The 19,264-nt window shown below is 42.8% G+C and overlaps 1 protein-coding gene across 1 annotated transcript in view; it reads left to right on the forward strand.

Annotated features, from left to right (window-relative positions):
* Positions 1 to 3,726: 3,726 nt before the first annotated feature.
* Dnah7 (dynein axonemal heavy chain 7) overlaps positions 3,727 to 19,264 on the forward strand; it is a gene marked incomplete at its 5' end in the record, with an annotated part of 256,610 nt that continues 241,072 nt past the window's right edge. The window contains 6 exons of the mRNA XM_055616804.1: positions 3,727 to 3,814; positions 3,900 to 3,991; positions 9,816 to 9,878; positions 11,352 to 11,414; positions 13,569 to 13,677; positions 15,736 to 15,898. Coding sequence (XP_055472779.1) covers positions 3,727 to 3,814; positions 3,900 to 3,991; positions 9,816 to 9,878; positions 11,352 to 11,414; positions 13,569 to 13,677; positions 15,736 to 15,898 — 578 coding nt within the window. The remainder of the gene's footprint in view (positions 3,815 to 3,899; positions 3,992 to 9,815; positions 9,879 to 11,351; positions 11,415 to 13,568; positions 13,678 to 15,735; positions 15,899 to 19,264) is intronic.

Below are 19,264 nucleotides of genomic sequence, written 5' to 3' on the forward strand. Positions count from 1 at the left end.
CCAGTAACTACACACTATCAAACTCACATTGATGTATCTCCAGCTACTCTCCCCCACCTCCCCATACAGTCAAGGTGTCCTTTCCAGGGTGTCTTTATTAGGAGTTAGTGTTACCTCCTTTCATTTATTTCTCTTGATTTTGTTCCCTCTGCATTTGTATTTAAATACAAGTAAAACTCCCCCGTTTAAAACAGCTTAGCTCTTGTTTGGGCAATGCGCTGAGCCCTCGTCTTTGTAAGATGTTTTGAATATTTGCTGCATGTTGTTCACTGTTGGCTCCCGTCTGCATCCTCCCGGTGCTGCTGCCTCCCACTGCACCATGCGGAAGTGTCATTGCACGCTCACCACCGACTACTCTGGAATCACTTCCAGAAGCTTTTGATAGCATTTATCATATTTCCGAAAAATACCGTTTGTCTTGGTTTTCATTATTCTATAGTCTATTTATTTATTTATTTATTTATTTATTTATTTAATCTCTGGTCACTTTATCTGAGTTCTATTTCTAAGGTTCCCTGTCTGTCCAGCTTTTTAACTATTGATGTTTTGTATTTGTGTGTGTGTATATAATATATATATATATATACTTCCATTTGCTTTTGTTCGAACTCTTGCATTGGAGCTCAGGGATTTGAACTCATCTTTGTATTAGTCTCAAATCTATAGTCTCACTTCTGTAGTTCTTTTTTGAACTCGGAACAGTACACACAAATCTTCTACTGGGGATATAGATACTCCCATGTCCTAAAGCGCTCTCACGGTCACGTGCCCTGCACTTGATTCCTCACTTTCTCTTTAAAGCCTATTTACTCCCGTCTTTTCTCTATGGAATGAGAATGATGCTGCCATCCACCAGGTATCAGAAGCATTCCGAGATTTTCAGCCTACCTCTTCCTGTTAAACATCTGTGTCGTACAGAAACATCTTTTGAGAATCTCTGATTCTGTCCGCTCTGCTCCGTTCTCCACCTCCGTCATGTTCCAGCTCCAGTTCCACCCTGGTCTCACACCGAATTCTTGAAATAGTCTCCTCACAGGCAGCCCTTGTAGGGTACTGTCCTCCTGCCCCTCTGCTGCCTAACAGCTAGGGTGTCCTAAAATGCACATGTGATCTGGTCTTGTTTGTTCCTTCTCCTCCCTCCTTGCTTCCTTTCTTTCTTCCTCATCCTGCTCTTCTCTCTCCTTCTTCCCTCTTTGTGGCAGGCACTTAAATATGAAGCCTGCAGTTTGTGGTGCTGTTTGGAGAAGTGTAGAAGAAGAAGGTCACAGAAGTCAGGCTTTTAGAGTTTAAAGACTCATACCATTTCCAGTTTACTTTCTCAGCTTCCTCCTCTAGCTGCTAAGCCTCTGCGCTGCCATTTTGAACTCTTATCCCTCTTGAACTTAAAGCCAAATAAAGTTATTTTTAAAGTTGCTTTGGTCATGGTATTTCATCATAACAATAGGAAAGTAATTAATATACTCCTCCTTTCTACTTACTCCCTCCTTTCCTCTCTTCTCCCCTCATCTCTTATTTTTCTTTTCTCCGTTCCTTCTCTTCTCCCCTACCTTCTTCCTTTCCTCTTTTTCCTCTTGTTTTTCTCTTCCACTTCCTCCTCTTCTTCCTTTCCCCTTTTTTTCCCTTTAGTTTTTCTTTTATTTTAAGGACACTTAGAGGAAATATTTAAAGTAATATACATATTAGTTTATATGTATTATAAATTAGCCATTTAATAGTGTTTCAGTGCAGAGTTTGTTAGGATTAAATCTCTTGAATGGCTGTGTAACCACCACCGCCGTGATCCATTTGCAAGGCCTTTTTTTTTTTTTTTTTTGTTTTTCTTCATCTTGTAAGAGTGAAATTTTGTACACAACAAACAAAAATGTTTTATTCTCAGCCACTGGCACTCACCATTCTACTTTCTGTCTATATAAATTTCCCTGCTCCCTGAGCTCCATGTGGTTTGGAATGACACGGTGTCTGCCCTTTTGTGAGGAGTACTTTTTGTCAGCAGAATGTCGTCACAGCTCATTTGTATTGTAGTATGTGTTGTAGTATTTCATTTCATCTCGTCCTCCATTTATACACATGTGGGTTGCTTTTGCTTTGCTATGGAGAGTCCTCACATGTGCACACATATTTGCTTGTGTCCGAACTGCTCATTATTTGATGTATATATTCAGAAGTAGAATGTTTGGGTCACATGGTGATTCTCCTTTTTTTGAGTTACCATCAAGCATTTTTTTTTTTTCTTAGTAGGTATACCAGTTCACACAGCCCTGTAGTGCGAAGGGTTTGGTTTCTCTGTGTTCTTGCTAGTACTTGTTAATATTCTGAGTATAACTCTCTTACCTAGTATATTGCCATTTACTCTTCTGATGGTTTTTTTGTTGCACAGAGTATTTACACTTGGGTAGAGGTGAGTTTGTCTGTCTACTTTTGTTATTTTGGGCACCAGCTCTAATAAGTCATGGCAAAATGTAGAGCCAGTGAAATAGCTCAATGGGTAAGGGCATTTGCTGTCAAATCTCAGGGCCTGAGTGTGATCCTTGGAACACGCATGGTGGAAACCAAGCAGGATTACTTCCACAGGTTGTCCTCTGACCTCTATGCACCTCCTCAGGAAAACAAACACATAGAAACAAAAGAAAATGAAATGCCACAGAGCCTCACCTCTGTTTCATTAAAGATTTTCAAAGTTTTAGCTCTTACATTTGGGCAATCCACGTGAGTTAATTTTTATATGTGACCCTAATTGTCTACTCCATGTCTGTGTGTGTGGATATCTAGTTTTCTCAGCCTCATTTGTTGAAAAGACATTGCCCTCATTACTGTAGCTTTGTACTAAAATTTAAAATCAGAAATACGAGGCTTCCAAATATGTCCACTTTAAAAAAGAAACATTGCTTTGGCCATTTGAGATCCCGTAAGATGACACACGAATTTTAGGTTAGGAGCCTGCCATTTCTCAAGAGAAAACTTCGCCGCCGGGTATGGTGCCCTAAGTCTGTAATTCCAGCATTTGGCGGTCTGCCACAGAAAGACTGAGTCTGTGGCCAGCCTAAACTCCTCACCACATTTTATCAGGTCTTTAAAATAGAGCTCTCATTTATCTTTTCACTTTCATCGCCGGCCTCTAATTCTCTTTACCCCGTTCCTCAACGTGTTGGAATCCCCACCCCCACCCCCCACCTTCTAATAGCCATGCAACTGGCTCAGGATTTTCCATATGATCTCTCTGCCTGGGTCATTTCTCGTATGGCCTTGTCTCCCCCTCCTTCACACTTCAGCTTTCACATCCCTTCCAACAGCTAAGAGAAGAAAGTAGAGCTGTGACTCACAACACTGCTTTGCTAATCGCGAACGCTTGCTGGCCGCTCTCCGAAGCCCGTGCCCGAGGTTTTGTCCAGCACAGCATCATTCATTCATCTAGTCAGCCACAAGTGGATTGAAATGAATCTCCACAGGCTCATTTTCTAGTGTGTTGGAGGAGTCAGCAGAACTGAACGCCGAGGCACCTGGATAATGAGCCCGTTTACAGGCTTCAGTCTTGAGTGCTTCTTACTACTCTATTGGCCTACATTAGCAATGAAATCTGCATAAACAGCTAAATGAAGGCTTAAGGCAGAGGACCACGCCTACTCACACCGGCCGAAAGGGGCAGAAGTCTGAAAACTCAGTTACCAAAGGGTCTTCTTGCTCACAGCTGCCTGCCACCACTCGCAGAGAGACTAGACACCACCTAGGTCCCAGAAAGCCACCCTACTGGACCGCCCAGAAAGTTCTGGACGGGATCAGGCAGCTACAAATGACCGGAAGTGGAACTTGCCCGCTTGTTGCTTAGCAACGAATGAGGAAGGGACGCTAGAGCTCCCAGCTCAGAGAGGGCCGACACTGAGTTAGCTGTCCAGCCGCAGCAGGCACCTCTCGGCCCCGGATCCGGGGTCCTGCCGCAGCGATCCAGGCCGGCCCTGCGTGGCCGCAGGTCCTCGCACCCATGAGCCGCGAGCAGGTGAGAGCGGGGCGCCGGGGTCGCGGGTCCCCCCAGGAGCAGCGGAGACTGCGCGCTCTCTCGGGGACCCTCGGCTCCCCCTCCACCCCGAGGGCTGAGGGTCTCTCTCCTGCTCCCCTCCCAATCGCCGGACCTCGCTGTCGTCCTGAGAACGGAACACAGCCCTCGGAAGGGGGCACAGCTGCGGAAACTGGCTCCACAGCGACCCCTGCTGCTCTGATGGAGTTTGGGTGGCGGGAGGCTGGGCGGGATGTCCCTGTGGACGTGCTCTACTTAGCTGGGTGATTTTCAGCAAATCGATCATTTCCTTCCGGAGGAAACTGAGACCAGCTGTTTGCCACACCCCTCCCGCCTCAGGCTGGCCTGGGGTTCACTATTTGGGCCAGAGTGGCCTTGAACTTGCTGCAAAACCACCCTCCTCACACAGCGCTGGGACCACAGGCCACCGTGGTAATGAAAGTTGGATGCTACAATAGCTACACCGTAAAAATGAAAATCAGTCTTTGCCGAACTTAAGAGTAACTGTAGCAAAGAGTCGTGGTCAATGGTTTTGATGCCAGCGCAACCCAAATTAAAAAAAAAAAAAAGTTGATTTTTCAATCTGAAAATTTTACTCAGCTTTTTCATCGATTCACGCTGGTTTCTTTGGTAAGTTGAGTTTGTTGTGAAAATGGCTTTAAAAGGAGACTTGAGGGTTGAAGCGATGGCTCCGTGCTTAAGAGCTTGATGTGAGGCCATGAAGCAACATAAACTCAATCTCCATCACCCAGTTCAAGGCCCATGTGACTGAGCTTGCCTGTAACCCCAGCTCTGTGAGGGACAGAGACAGGTTTGCGGGGACTTCCTGTCCATTGGCTTGGTTTCTGGTTCAGTGAGAGACCCTGTCTCAAAACAGGAAGCCAGCAAGTGATTTACTGGCCCCTGTGCATAGGCAGGAGCACTCCCATACAAAATATGGACACACCCCACCCCCACAGGAGTGGGGTGGGGCGAGGGTGGATTTAAACCCTTATCGTGATAGTCAGGTTTGTTGCTGTGACAAAGAAGAGCAACACGACTCAAGGGAGGAAATATTTCTTTTGGCTTATGTTTTTAGAGGTCATGGGCTCTGGGTGTTTCTGACTGCTGTACAAAGCAGGGCATCGTGAGGGAGGGAATGGTAGAGTGGAGCTGCTTACCGCATGGCAGCCAGAAGGCAGGGGAAGAGGCTAGAGAAAGGTCGACATGTTGAAGGCATACTCCGAATAACCCACATCCTTCAACCAAGCACTACCCTTAACAGCCCATTCTGCCATAAACTTAATTTGTTGAAGAAAAGAGCATCCCCATGGGTCAGTAACTTCTCAAGAGCATCACCAGCCGGTGCCGCCCCTCAACACACGAGCTTTTTGGAAAGAAGTGTCATATCTACACTGTAACAGCTGTAGTTATAGATTATATATTAGTGCCAGAAAATGTCAAGTCTAACTCGCCAAGAAACATGGAGCATGCCTGTAATCCCAGTACTTGGGGAGGCAGAGTCAGGCAGATCTCTGTGTGTTCGAGGCCACCCTGGTATACAAAGTGAGTCCAGGACAGCCAAGGCTACACAGAGAAACTCTGTCTTGAAAACACAAAACAACAATAACACACAAAAATCCCAAATAAATAATAGTTATCAAAATGCTCAAGAAATTTTTATTTCAGTGTTTTTTGAAATACATGTAATAGAGAACTAAGAAACCGGTGCTTTGAGTCATGCATGTATCAAAGTATAATTAGCAACAAGCAGTGTAAGAAGAAACAAGCAAAGAAACTCCCAGATACATGTAACTTCAGATACATGTAACAAAAAAGGAAAACCACCACAACAAACAGACACCTAGGCGAACACTAGACCTTGCTGTGTGATTCTTAACAAAATCAGTAATTGTTGCCAACTATAATCAAGCAGCTCATTTGCTTGATGACTAAGTAAATGTTTGGCCTGATCTTAGAACCATAGTCTCTACTGTCAAAATCTAAAGGACTTCCATTATTAAGTGTGCAGGGGTTTTCCTGGAAAGCTGTTTTTCTTAATTCCTCCCACCTGTCCAGCTAGACCTAAGAAGCAGCCACTGAATCATTACCGGAAGTCAAATTTGCTTCACCTTTATAGAGCGATCCTGGGAACCAGCGCCCCTCACCGCCCAATGACATCCAGAAGGGTTATGTTTCACTGAAGAAACCTTGCAGTCACCAAGAAGGGGCATTATTAACCCATGTGGGGCTCTTGCCGCCGGCTACACACGGTCTTCAGCAGTAGAGGGCTCTCTCCGACTGTTTTGGTTGATTTTGCAATTTTAAAACTCATCTTGATGCTTTCTTCTATGCTAATTTGAAGTACAGTTTTCCTTTTGAAAAGATGAAAGTTTTATACTTTAATCTAAAACAAACAGAATGGATTAAATTTTTGGAAGTTCCATTTTAACATGACATTTACTTACGTATTCATCCCATTTGAAGAAGTGAGCAGGTGGCAGAAACGTATTTACTGAGGAGGTTTTAACATATTCATCTCATTAGTGGAAGGTTGAGAGGGACATGGCATTTTTCAGAGGTAGCTGTCTGGGTTTTTCTCTTAAGTTCGGTATTTAAAGAAAAATAAAAGTAGTTTGTAGTTACTCATTTTATTTTTAAAGCTGTGAAAAAAAAACTTTACACACTTAAAGATTTGACTGAAGAAGTTTCTGGAGTTTGAAAGTGTCGCTGCTCAGTGGTGAGGAAGGGGCTTCACAAGCTCACTGTCACTTGTGGTCAGGAGAGGGAGGAAACCGTGGCAGCCTCGCTGCGTTCAGTACTCTTCAGAGTCACAGAATTAGGTGACTGTCAGTCGTCAGCCATTCTGCCATGCTCGTCCTCATTTCCATCTTCTTTTAAAAGTTATTATTATTATTTGTTTTTCTTTTGAGACAAGGTTTCTTTGTATAGTCCTGGCTATCCTGGAACTTACTCTGTAGACAAGGCTGACCTTGAACTCAGAGATCCACCGGCCTCTGCCTCCTGAGTGCTTGGGTTAAAGGTATGTGCCACCACTACCCAGCTTTAAAAAAAATGTTGTATATATATGAGAGTTTTCCTGTGTGTGTGTGTGTGTGTGTGTGTGTGTGTGTGTGTGTGTGTGTGAAGGTGGTCTTAGAACCCCTGGAATTAGATTCATAGAATGATGTGAGCTGCCATGTGGGTGCTGGGAACTGAGCTCAGCCCCTCTCAGCAAAAACAACAAGCTCTCCTAACCACTGAGCCATAAATGAAACCATAAACTGTTTACTGTGAGACCAATACCACGGTGACAACTCCATCAGCCATAACGAAAATATGTGATACTCACATTTGAACTAATCTGTTAAATTTAATTTTTGAAATAAGTACTTGCTATGTAGTTGAGACTGACTTTGAACTCATATAGTCCTCCTGTCTAAGCTCTCCATTGATGGAATGCAGGTGTATGATGTTATGTCCTACAGCACTATTGAATTTTGAGAGGTTATTGCCAACTTAGCAGAAAAGTTTTTGTCAGTCTAATAGAAGCCTCTGGGTGCCATAGCTCACACTTGGGTTATAGCACAGGCTTTACAATATCCCTTCTAAGAGAAGTGAGTAGATGAAAACAGACCAAACCAAACAAAACAAAAACACTGAAGAACTAGACTGTTCAGCAATTTCATTGTGGAATATAAATTTATATTAGGAGTTTGTACAAAAACAGATGGTATGCTTTAAAAAGTAATTAAAGAATATTTGGAAAGAGCTTTTCCAGAGATCTGGGTAGGGTTCAGGAAACACGAGAGTGTGAGACAAGCTTTACTGTAGGCTCAGATTTCCACAAAACCTACTTTATTTAGGGTTCTTATGCACCTTTATCCCCCTTCCAACCCCCTCAACCTTAGGTAGGAGATTAGTAGGGAAAAGAGCTGTAGTCCTCTTTTGTCTACTTCCTGCTGATCAGGGTTGATGGTTGTTAGGGACTTACCAGACTCAGTTGTCAGGATAGCAGCAGTCCAGTCCAAAGGCCAAGACGGAGTAGCAACACAAAGCCAGCGAAAGCTGAAAGACTCAGTTGGATTGTCTGGAGAAGCTCTCTGGAACATTTCTCTCTGCAAGGTCGTGTCAAAATGCAAAGATCAGTGCAGCGATGTCGGTCCAAAGAAAGCAAAGTCTCACTGTGTGTGATCCTCTGTATGTCTGCTCTCCTCAAAGTCTACCCACAGATGTTCTCAGCTGGCCAAAGTCACGCCCCTCGAATAAGAGACCAAATATCACACGCCTTCTCACAAGCCAACCTGGGCAAAACATCACGTTCCCAGCTTGCAGCAAAATATCACATGACCAAACTGAGCCCACTTTACTTTGCTTTAGAATAGACGTTGAAAAATGTGGCTGAGTGAATCAAATTTAGCATTAATGACTAATCAGTCAGCATACTTCCATGGCCACACTCAGCTGAAGGCCAGTTAGCTTTGGGAGAGTCAGAGACACAATAGTTGTCACAGGAGCCGCACTCTGGGACCGGTTAGTCCTGAAGAAGCACAGTACTTGGACATAAATATCCCAGCTCCCTTTCTCCTGGTGCTCAGCGTGTTGGGCTGCCTCTTATTGGTTAATCCTGACCAGAAAGAAGTTCAAGTACTAGCTGCTCTGATTATGCCCATGCATAGACTCTATCTTCTCCATCACAGAGCAGGAAAAAGGTAAAAACAGCCTGAGGCAAACAACATAACTATCACAGCAATTACTAAACATACGCAGAAACCATTGTAAGCAAACAGTTTTTCTGTCCACAAGTTATTTGGGGGCCCAGGGCTCTGGCTCACTGATACAATGCTTGCTTAGCACTCATGAGGCCCCTAATTCAAATTTCAAATTCTTTTTTAATGATATGTTACAATGTGGTTAAAACATCCTACACTTTTTTTTTTTTGGCCAAAACTACTTTTTCCTGAGCACACAATGGAGTCCAAAGGATAACTTGCAGAAGTCTGTTCTTTCCTCTTTCCTTTCATTGTGTGTCCAAGGCTATTGAACTCAGGTCACCAGGCTCAGCAGCAGTCAACTTAACTAATTAATTCTGTCAACATGACACAAGTTAGAATCATTTAAATAAAAAAAAAAAAAAGAAAGAAAAGAAAAGAAAAGGAAACCTGAGTTGAGAAAATGCCTATATCAGATTGTGGCTTGTAGGTAAGTTTATGCGGCATTTTCTTGATCTGTGATTGATGCGAACGGGCCTGGCCCACTGTGGGCAGCTCCATACCTAGGCAGGTGGTCCTGGAGTATGTAAGAAGGCAGGTTGAGTTAGCCAGGAGAAGCAGACCAGTAAGTGGTGTTCCTCTATGGTCCCTGCTTCAGTTCCTGCCTTGGTTTCCCCTGGTTATGGAGTATAACCTGTAAGCCAAATAAACTTTTCCCATCCAAGTGGCTTTGGTCAGGGTGTTTTATTACAGCAGCAGAAACCCTCACCAAGACACCATCTTACCAGCCTTGAATTTTTTTCTTAATTTCAACTTTGGACTGTTTATTACTAGTGTCTGTAAGTGTGTGTGTGTGTGTGTGTGTGTGTATCTGTATGTATGTATTATTGTATTAGTTTTGTATCCTGCAACCTTGCTGAATGAACTAACTAGTTCTGATAATTTCTTGGTGTGTTATAAGATTTTTCTATATAAGATCATGCCATCAGTAAATCAAGTTTTACGATATTTTGGATAATATATGCTTGACTTTATAGTAAACAGTGTAAAATTTGCCTGAGTGAATTAGATTTATCAATGATGAGTAAGCAGATATTTTTTCCCTTTCTACACAGGATAAACTAACCAGCAAAGAAAAATCCAAGACACCAGTGAGATTCCGACCACAGTTGCCCGTGGTAATATATCATCATTCTTCATTCTATACTGATAGTGTTGCTTGGGTTGTCTGATTTCAGATTCTGTGTTCTAGTTGATTCTATCCTGATGGGAAAATTCTGTGTGGTGCATCTGTTAGGAAAAAACACTATCTTAATAAAGTCATGGCATTAGCAATTTCTAGCATGGATGGACTGTTTGAGAAATCTGAGTCAAAGAGTTCTTCCATGACCCCAAGGAGGGATGTTAGTGTTGGCGCCAGGAAACCAGAGCTCAGGTTACAGCTTTATGTCTGGCTTTGTGACCTCTGGGGAGTCATTTACCTCCCTGAACCTCCTTTGTAAGCTTAAAACTGAGAGGATTTGGTGACATCTGAGGGGTTGGCTCTTCCAGTGCCAAAGGCTGTACTACAAAGGATTTTGTAGATCTTGGCTTTTGTTCTCATTATTTTCACAATAAATTATCACTGCCTGTGGAAAAGGCAGCCAGCAGGCATTGTTAGCGCATGAAATGTTGGAAAAGTTAGATTCCTCTGCTGTGTAACTTACAATTCAATAATTATGTTGAATTTAATGCCATTTTACAGGTGTGGCCCAGCACAACCAATTCCCCCCCCCCCGCCTTGCTGCCCACCCCCATATTTTCTCTCAAGCTTGCTTGTTCTTTGGCTTCCAGTTCCTGGTGCCTGTCCTGATTTCAGGAAATGCATTGCTGTCCTTCTCTGTGGAGATCCAATTGTGCTTCAGGGTTTGGCTTCCATCAGTTTTTCTTTTGAAACTTTCCTTGGCTATTCTCCTCTATATTCTGTTCTGGATAGAAGCACATCACCTCTAATATGTGAAACAAGAGACAGGTCATTACTTATCTGTATAACAGGCATGAAGGTGGTACAGCAGTATTTATCTAAAAAATTTTAATAATACTAAATGGGCTATGTTACCTAAACTGCATGGAATATGCCAAATATAATGTAATCAACATGAAATATGATCTGACCAATTTGAGGATTTATAGGGAGATCATTTACATTCTGTATTTTGAATTATCTTCAGAAATCCAGCATACATTTTATTTGTAGATATTTTTCGGTCCAGAGCAGCCACATTTCAAGTGACTGGTAGCTACAAAGGATGAATGACAATTCTTGGGCAGTATGGGTGCAAAGCACAGGCTAGAAAATAGGTCTGAAGGAGAGAGCTCGAGAAACATGCCTGCAAGACCCATTGCTTCCACAGAGCCTGGACGCAGACCTCACTGTAGATGGTGGGACGGTGGCTCCACAGATGTGGAGGCATTTGCTGAAGTCGCGCAGGCCTGGAAGGAGGGGGGATGCTACCTGTTGGGATGCCGAAATCTCGAAAGGAGACCTCCGTCTCCCAGGCACTTAGTGAAACTTGTGCAAAGCCACCATGAGAATGCCAGCAGAATATGCTAGACAATATAAAATTTGTGTTAATGTTTTTTTCTTTCTTTCTTTTGCATATTTTATGCAGGAAAAACCAGCCGGCAAAGAAAAGGCCAAGCTGCCATCAAGAGTTTTACCACAGTTAACTTTGGTAATTTATCTACATGATTTCTAAAATGTTGCCATTTTTAAAGATTTATTGCATCCAAACTTAAACCAAATTAGCAGATTTCTGATTTTGTGCTCCAATTTGATTCTTCTCTGACAGAGAAATTCTCTAAGCTATATGTATCAGTAAATGTAGCTAGTAAGATCATTGTACTCATAGTTTCTTAGAGTGTACAGCATAGTCAGGGATAAATCCAAGCATTATCAAGGTAGATAAGCAGGAATGTCACTGTCAGGAAATAAAGGCTCAGAAAAGAACTCTATAACCTATGAGGACTCTTTTCCTTCTCAGAGTCTCAGATTCTGAAAATGGGGGGATTTGTTATCTCTGTGGAGATGGACCTTTCTGTGCAAAAAAGCCGTGCTACACACAATCTCATGGATCCTTGAATGGTCATTGTCCTACGGGAAAGACAGTAGGCATTTTAGTTAATGAAGCACAGGATCAGTTAACGTTTATTTCTCTTTCATAGCTATCTTGAATTCAGTACCATTGAATTACCTTCTTGTAGCCTCTGGGATTTAATAGATTTAAATAGAGTTTCAGTAAAAACAGTTTTTTTTTTCTTTTAAAATGAAATTATATAGATTTTTTTTTTCTGGCCACAATGCAATAAAACTGAAAAATCATAAGAAAATCTTAGCAAATGACACAAATCATGGGAATTAAACAAACTGCTTTTGAACACCAAACAGATGAAGGGAAAATCAGGTAGACAATTTAAAAATTAAATGAAATTGGGAAGATAATATTCTAAAACTGTGGGATACAGCACTGAGAAAGATTAAACAGCAGTCAGTGTCTCTGTCAAAGTAGAAGGATGACCACTATTAAACCCATCAGTGCACCTCAACAGCCAGAACTGTGAGAGCAAACTGAACCCCAAGGAGGTTAAGAAGGAATAGAGCATAACTAAATGGGATGGATACTGAAAAATCAGTTTAGAAAGATTTGAAAAACAAACATCTGGTTCCTTGAAAATATAATAACAACAACAACAAACAACAAGCCTTAGGAAAGCTAGGGAAAAAAAAAAGAGAGAAGATTCAAAATAAAAAGGGAGACACCACAACATGGCCCCACAGAAATGGTGATAAGTAATTGCGTAATGATGGACTCGACAACCTGAAGGAAACCAGTGGATTCCTAGACACCCAAACCTGTAGTGAGAACTCCGGAATTTTGGTTTCTTTAAAAATACAGAGATTTTATAAGAATGTGTTCTCGCTTTGATCCCAGGTGTGGGGTTATAGGGCTGCTTCCCAGCAGCTGGCTGTCATTTGCGTCAGGCTCTAGCAGAGGCACCGTTCTGCTGCAATTGTTTGACATTAGGAGTTCTGGGGACTTTTCAGAGAGCCTTCCCTCTCCCCCCTCCCCCAGAGGAGGGGTTGGTGGGTGTTGGCTGGTTAGGGAGGTTGGTTTAGGTTTGTTAGTAGCTGTGGTCAAAGAAGAAATGAAAAGAAAGAAATTAGATTCAGGGATTTCCCCTAATTCCTCTTTCTCCTCTCTCCTTGTTACTCTCCCACCTAGTGTTAGGGGTTTAGGGGTGGGGAATAAAGGATGGGAAAAAGAAGAACCCACAAAGTAGCAAAGACCGGTTACATACACCCCTTACTGAGGAGGCAGGGATGGGACACTAAGTTCCAGTTGGGCCGGCTGAGGAATCCCAGCCTCCAAGTGTACAGTAGGGTGACTATAAATAACAAGAGTAACAGGCACATCTCAGAAAGCTAACAGAGTTTTTAAAGCTTTCATCATAAATAATAAAATTTCCAGGCACTTTGTTTAACCTCAATACATATACACAAAGTCTGTAACATGGTACCCCATTGGTACCTATTAACACTTAGGATTTCGTGCTGTATTCATCAGTTAAGACAAGTTGAAAGAAGTTTTGTAGACAATGGTTGGCGCAAAGAATGAAGAGGCTGTGGAGTAGACACTCTAAGTCGCTTTGGGGCTTTCTTTAATGTTTCCTGACAACGTCCAGGCAAAGGGACGATTGTGGGTGATTGTGTGTTTTCCCAGATACCCTGATGTGCTTGGGACAATGTTTGAGCAGCCATAGAAACATCTGTGTACACAATGAAGCATTTTCTGTATTGCTCATTAATACTTCTAAATTTTCTATTTTAGACAGGACCTAAGCCTCAGTGGCAGCAGACCGCTCCATCATTCCATTTAAATGCCAAACAGGATACCCACATTCCAGAGCCCTATACTATTAAAAATGACCAGTCATATGGTAAGAACTTTGACCTTTTAAATTAATAAACACGAATAGTCAATAAAGCCACAAAATCATAAAATCTAAGTGGCACCTGCTATATAGAAATTTTTCTTCTATACATTTACCATCATAAAACAATTGTTTCCAGCTCCTGGTTATTTAAGGCCATTGTAAATGCTTTTTGTGAAATATTTATTAATTCTAATTTATTCTCTCACCATTTTGTTAGAGAGACGTATGTACTTTACTTCCATCATATTCTGTTCCATTATCTTTTGCTACCCCTTTCCCTCTTTCACAGGACCCCAACCCCTTCTTCTAGCAAGTCCCTTCTGCATTTAATTAAGGTTGTTTGCATGAGCACTGAAAAGGCAACTTCCTGGTGGCCACCACTGAGGCATGTCCTTCCTCCCCTTCAAGCAATCCTTGATCACCCAAGGTTCTGAAGGGAGAGGTGGGTGTTATGAGCCCTGCCCCTCTCTACAATGTTGATGGGCCCTTTGTGTCAAAGACTGAGAACCTTTTTCTAAGAATGTCGTAAGTCGTGAATAATATTTTCAAATTAGTCTTTAAAAAATGTTTTTACTCTAGGGTCTGAAGAGATAACTCAGTCCGTTAAATACGAGGACCTAAGGACCTGAGTTCTCTCCCCGCGTTCCCCTCGGAAGCCAGCCGGGTGCGGTAGTTTGCCCTTGTAGTCTCAGTGCTGAGGTGAGACAGAGGGCTTCCTGAGGCTGCCTGACTGGCCGTCCAAGCCCAGCTCCTGAGCTGCAGGTTACTGCACAGGTGTTCAGGCCTCTGCACAGGTCTGCACATATAGGTGCACATGGACATTATTTGTTTGTTTGTTTTGCATTCCAATTGTATCAACTCCTCCCATCCCACCCTCCCTCCCTCCTCTCCCCTATTCCCCTCCCCTAGTCCTCAGTAAAGGGAGAGCCCTTCTCTCTTACCAAGAGTATCAAGAGTATCAGGTCTCTTCAGAACTGCCTGTATCCTCTTCCTCTGTGGTCTGACAAGGCCAGCCTGCCCAGGGGGAGTGATCAATGAGCATGAACCAGAGTCCACGTCAGAGACAGCTCTTGGTCCTCTTACTTGGAAACCCATATGAAGACTGAGCTGCCTATGGGCTAAATCTGAGCAGGGGTTCTGGGTCCTTTCCATTCATTCTTCTTAGTTGGTGGTGCATCAGTCCTGCAGGTGCCCATGAGTCCAGATTTGTTGGCTTTGTTGGTCTCCTTGTGGAGCTCCTGTCCTTTCTGGGTCCTTCTATCCCTCCTACTCTTCTATAAGGCTCCCTGTGCTCTGCCCAAAGTTTGGCTGTGAGTCTCAGCATCTGCTTCGATCCCCTGCCGGGTGGAGTCTTTCAGAGGAGAGGAGAGGCCCCAATCCTGTTCCCTCTCTTCAACTGCCTGCAGTGTCTGTTCTACTTGCCCTCCTGAATGAGAATTAAGCATCCTCCCTAGGGTCCTCCTTGTTACTTAGCTTCTTTAGGCCTGTGGGTTGTAGTGTGGTAATCCTGTACTGTATGGCTAATATCCACTCATAAGCGAGTAGATACCATGTGTGTCTTTCTAGGTCGGGGTTAAATCTGTACAACAGAACACTACTCAGCTATAAAAACAAGGACATCATGGAATTTGCAGGCAAATGGATGGATCTGGAAAAGCACACAAACATTTTCAAAACTTCTAATATATTAGCACTTATCAGATTGATTGCATTTAACATTAGTACGGTTATAAAGTCACTGTTCTTTTACATTTTTCTTGAATAGTGTAATTTTGTTGTTATCATAGTTCTAATCTTTTAAAGAGGCTTTAATACAAATATATCACTGAAAATTTTATCATTTTCAAAGCTCCACACAATTCAGCAATATTATTAAAATAGAGGATTTTATTATGATGATTTAAATCAATAACTTTTGATAGTAAAACAATATGCATTAGTATTCTTTGAGATGAGAACATAAAGTATGGAATACATTTCTGGATGGTGCTGCAGCATCTTTATCTAAGGATTTACATGCTCTAGTTTACCTTTTACATGAACACCTTTTTTACGTTTTAGCTGAATACATAGAGCACTTTGGGAAAAAAGGGAAATTACTGACACAGACTGAAGACAGCCGTGCTGGACCATCGACTTCCAGGCCATCGACTTCCAGGCCAAAGGTCAAATCTCCACATAAGGAGCGAGAGAACTTTAGAAGCACCCTCGTCAACGTCATTATGTGAGTTCTATAGGCTAACCAGCATGTTACCCCAGAAAACCCCTAGGAAGTTCTCTACACATCCCCAGAGGTCGCTGCCAAGCCTTGCTACCATGACATAAGTTTGAAAATGGAGAATGGGAGAGTTTGAGTTTAGGCCTGTTGAGTATGTCCCACTTTCAAATACCATCCCTTGTAAAGGTGCCTGTGCTAATATTTGATGTCAGCCAACTGAGCAGAGACTATCTGGGAGTTCTGGCTACCGTCATGATGGTTGGTAAAGGATGAGGTTGTCTCGTACCCTGCCCCCATGTTGTCTGTGGTGACCTCTGTGATGCTGAGAGGCATCTGAGCACAACAGATAGCCTATATTGCTGTTGGAGTCTCGTGGAAGAAGGTTTCTCATGCCTGGGGCTGGGGTTCTTGTTAGCTACTCTGACTACCGAGGGGAGCATTGTCAGCCCAAGTGGCATTGCTTCATCTAAGATATGTAGGCAGTTTTAGGAACATATAAAATAATGTGATTCCTTAAGGCTTCTTCAAATAAACTTAGTGTTATTTATCCCTCTTCCCTCCCTCTGCTCGTTTTGACCTCTCTTTCTCCTTCCTAATTTAAAAGCCCCATCCCCGCTTTCCCACTTCCCCCCTTTATAACACTTGTATCTTGCTATCCCCACCCTGGCTCTCCGTGCTCCTTTTTTATCTTCCTGGTTTCTGTAGCTACCCCAGGTTATATACTCGGAGCGGAAGATCTGGAGCTGGGAGCCTCAGATAAGCGAAGACCAGTGGCATTTGTCTTTCTGGGGCATTCAGAATAATGGAGATTATTAAAGGCTGGAGGAGGTTTATATGGGATCATGAAAGGACAGAAGCATCAATTATATGGGAGTAAAAAGGAGTGTTTTTTCCAGAGACTCTTTCCAGAACACGGGGAAACAGAACAAATAACAACCATACGTTTTAGATATTTTAGATCACCGAGACGAGTAGATTTCAAAAGTTGTATTCTGAAAGAAAAGTATTTGAGGCAATCCATGTTACTACATTTAATTGTACATTGTATTAATAAATCATAATATCACCTTTTGCTTAGTAAATATATCATTACAACTTTTGCACTTTTAGTGAAAAAAAACTTATAACTAACTTAAAAAAGAAGACATAAAATTGCAATTTGTGGAACTGAATTTGTAAGTGACTATGAAAGCTGACCTTTATGGGTTGAGGAATTCCCCTTCCTTTTCTAGTTTGTGAGTGGTTTCAATAGGTGCTACATTTTTGCCAAATGCTCTTTCTGTGTCTACTGAGATGACTTTTTGGCCTTTCTCCTTTATTCTACCAGTATTAACAGGTGATACATTTCACTAAAGGCTCTCCCAGCTCTCATTCAGTCACTGCGTACCTTAATCTGTACAATATTGCTGGATTTTATTTGCTTTTGGAAGGCAATTTTAAAATCATATTTATGTACAACTTAAAAATTATACTTATGTACATAACTCAGCAGCGTGCCTCTAACCTAGTTTGGTGGCAAGTTCTTTGGTCTTTGGCTTTTCCAGCTCGGCAATGCAAGCCACGCACTTTGAACATTGCCTCCCCACCATTTCTGTTGTAACTGGATCTGGAAGCTTCCTCCAGCTTACCCAGAGTTCCCAGTTAACATGTGACAGCAGCAGTGGCGCATGTGTTCCTGCGCACCAGCTGCCCAGCCTGGCTTTCCCCTCCACAATGCAGCAGCTGCCCCACCCCACCCCACCCCACCCCACCAAGTTGCAGCACAGGACAGGCAGGAAGTACAGCAGCTGAAGAGGGCTACATCATGTGCAACCAATCTTCCAAGGTTGTAGCCTTAGTGACCCCTGCTTGAAGGACACGTGCTCTCTCCACGAGGACAGCCTCTGCTTCCCTTGCTTTTCTCTGGCTTTGAGCAGCCGGAAGCTGTTTGACAGTCCAAGGCCCGGGGACTGGTCAGCCACGGGAGATTGTGTTGCTGCAGCAGGCAGGTGCAGTGGGTGGGGTCCTCTTTCACCCTGGATGTCCTGTCCAGCACCCTGTGCACACGTGTGGTCCTTGCTCACATACACATACAACCCTCTGGGCATTCAGTGTCTTCAGAGCAGCAGCTCTCAGGCCTTATCGTCCTCTTTGCGTCCTTTGCCCAGGCCGTCTTGCTCGGCTGGAGGGGAGAGGTTTGCTGTTTTGTGAGTGGTTTTTAAACAAGGTGAACAATTTGTGCTTGCCGTGTCATGCCTCTAGCTCTGCTATCAAATCTCTACTAGCCCCATAAAAAATTGGGTCTGTGAGTCTTTTCTTTTTTCTTTCTCTGTTTTCTGAAGAAGTTTCTGTAAAACTGGCTGGATTTCTTCCCTGACAGAATTCATTAGTGAGGCCACTTGGACCTGAATTTTTCTCTGCGGGAAATTATGAATTACTAATTATATTAATTTGCTTGATATTGATCAAGTCATATTTGGTATTTCTTGTGGAGCTGTGTTTGGAACACTTTGCCTTTGGGGTGTCATTCCTGTTCAGCTGTCTAATTTTCTGTGTAATTAGCTGCCAAGATAACCCTGTTTTCTGCCGACTTTGGTACCTGTTGACTCCAGGGTGAGGGCCGTTCTGGAGGCTCCATGCAGGTTGTCTGCCTTCCTTCTGTGACAGATAGATGGCAGCTTTTTATAGACTGTGTTGTCTGCCCTCTGGGGCTTCTCTCCTCAATGACTGCTTTTCCTTCTTGTCCCCTCACAATTTCACTTCTGTTTCACACTTGAAGAAGGGATTGCCACTGCTATTTAGAACCAAAAGCCTCTTACTTTGATGAACAGGAACATATCAATGTAGTTATTTTTCATTTTCAAGTATATCCTATTTTTCTTTAACTAGGCAAAGCATCCCCTCCTCTGATTGCTCTGGTTCTGAACTGAATGCCATTCTCTTGGAAAGAGCATGGCTGCTTGGTGTCACATGATGATGGAGATCCCTCTTTCCATGTGAAATTGGTTATGGGACTAAAGGGGAGCTATTTCTTATCTCTGACATTTAGTTTCTTCATCTGTGAGGTGGGGATAATCATGTCTTTCAACAGTATGTGTGAAGTTTAGAAATTATCCCTGCAAAACTGTTAAGTGCTTGATTGGTGATCAATAGCTCTTACCGTTTCTGGTGAGCAGAATACAGCCCTAAAACAACAGAACCATGGGACTGTAGAGCTTAAGGGATATTGGCCCTCACTCAGAATGTCTATCACGGTTTCTAAGACCCCAGCATTCTTCCTCCCCACTCTGGCCTTATTGAGTGTATTCTTTTTGCCATTATTCACATAAAGGATAAAAGGGTGATGGCCAGGATACAGGAAGGCTGGCGAGATATTTCCAAATTGAAAACAAC

The sequence above is a fragment of the Psammomys obesus genome, unplaced genomic scaffold (genome assembly GCF_907164565.1).
Source record: "Psammomys obesus unplaced genomic scaffold, mPsaObe1.curated_primary_1811, whole genome shotgun sequence".
NCBI lineage: Eukaryota > Metazoa > Chordata > Mammalia > Rodentia > Muridae > Psammomys > Psammomys obesus.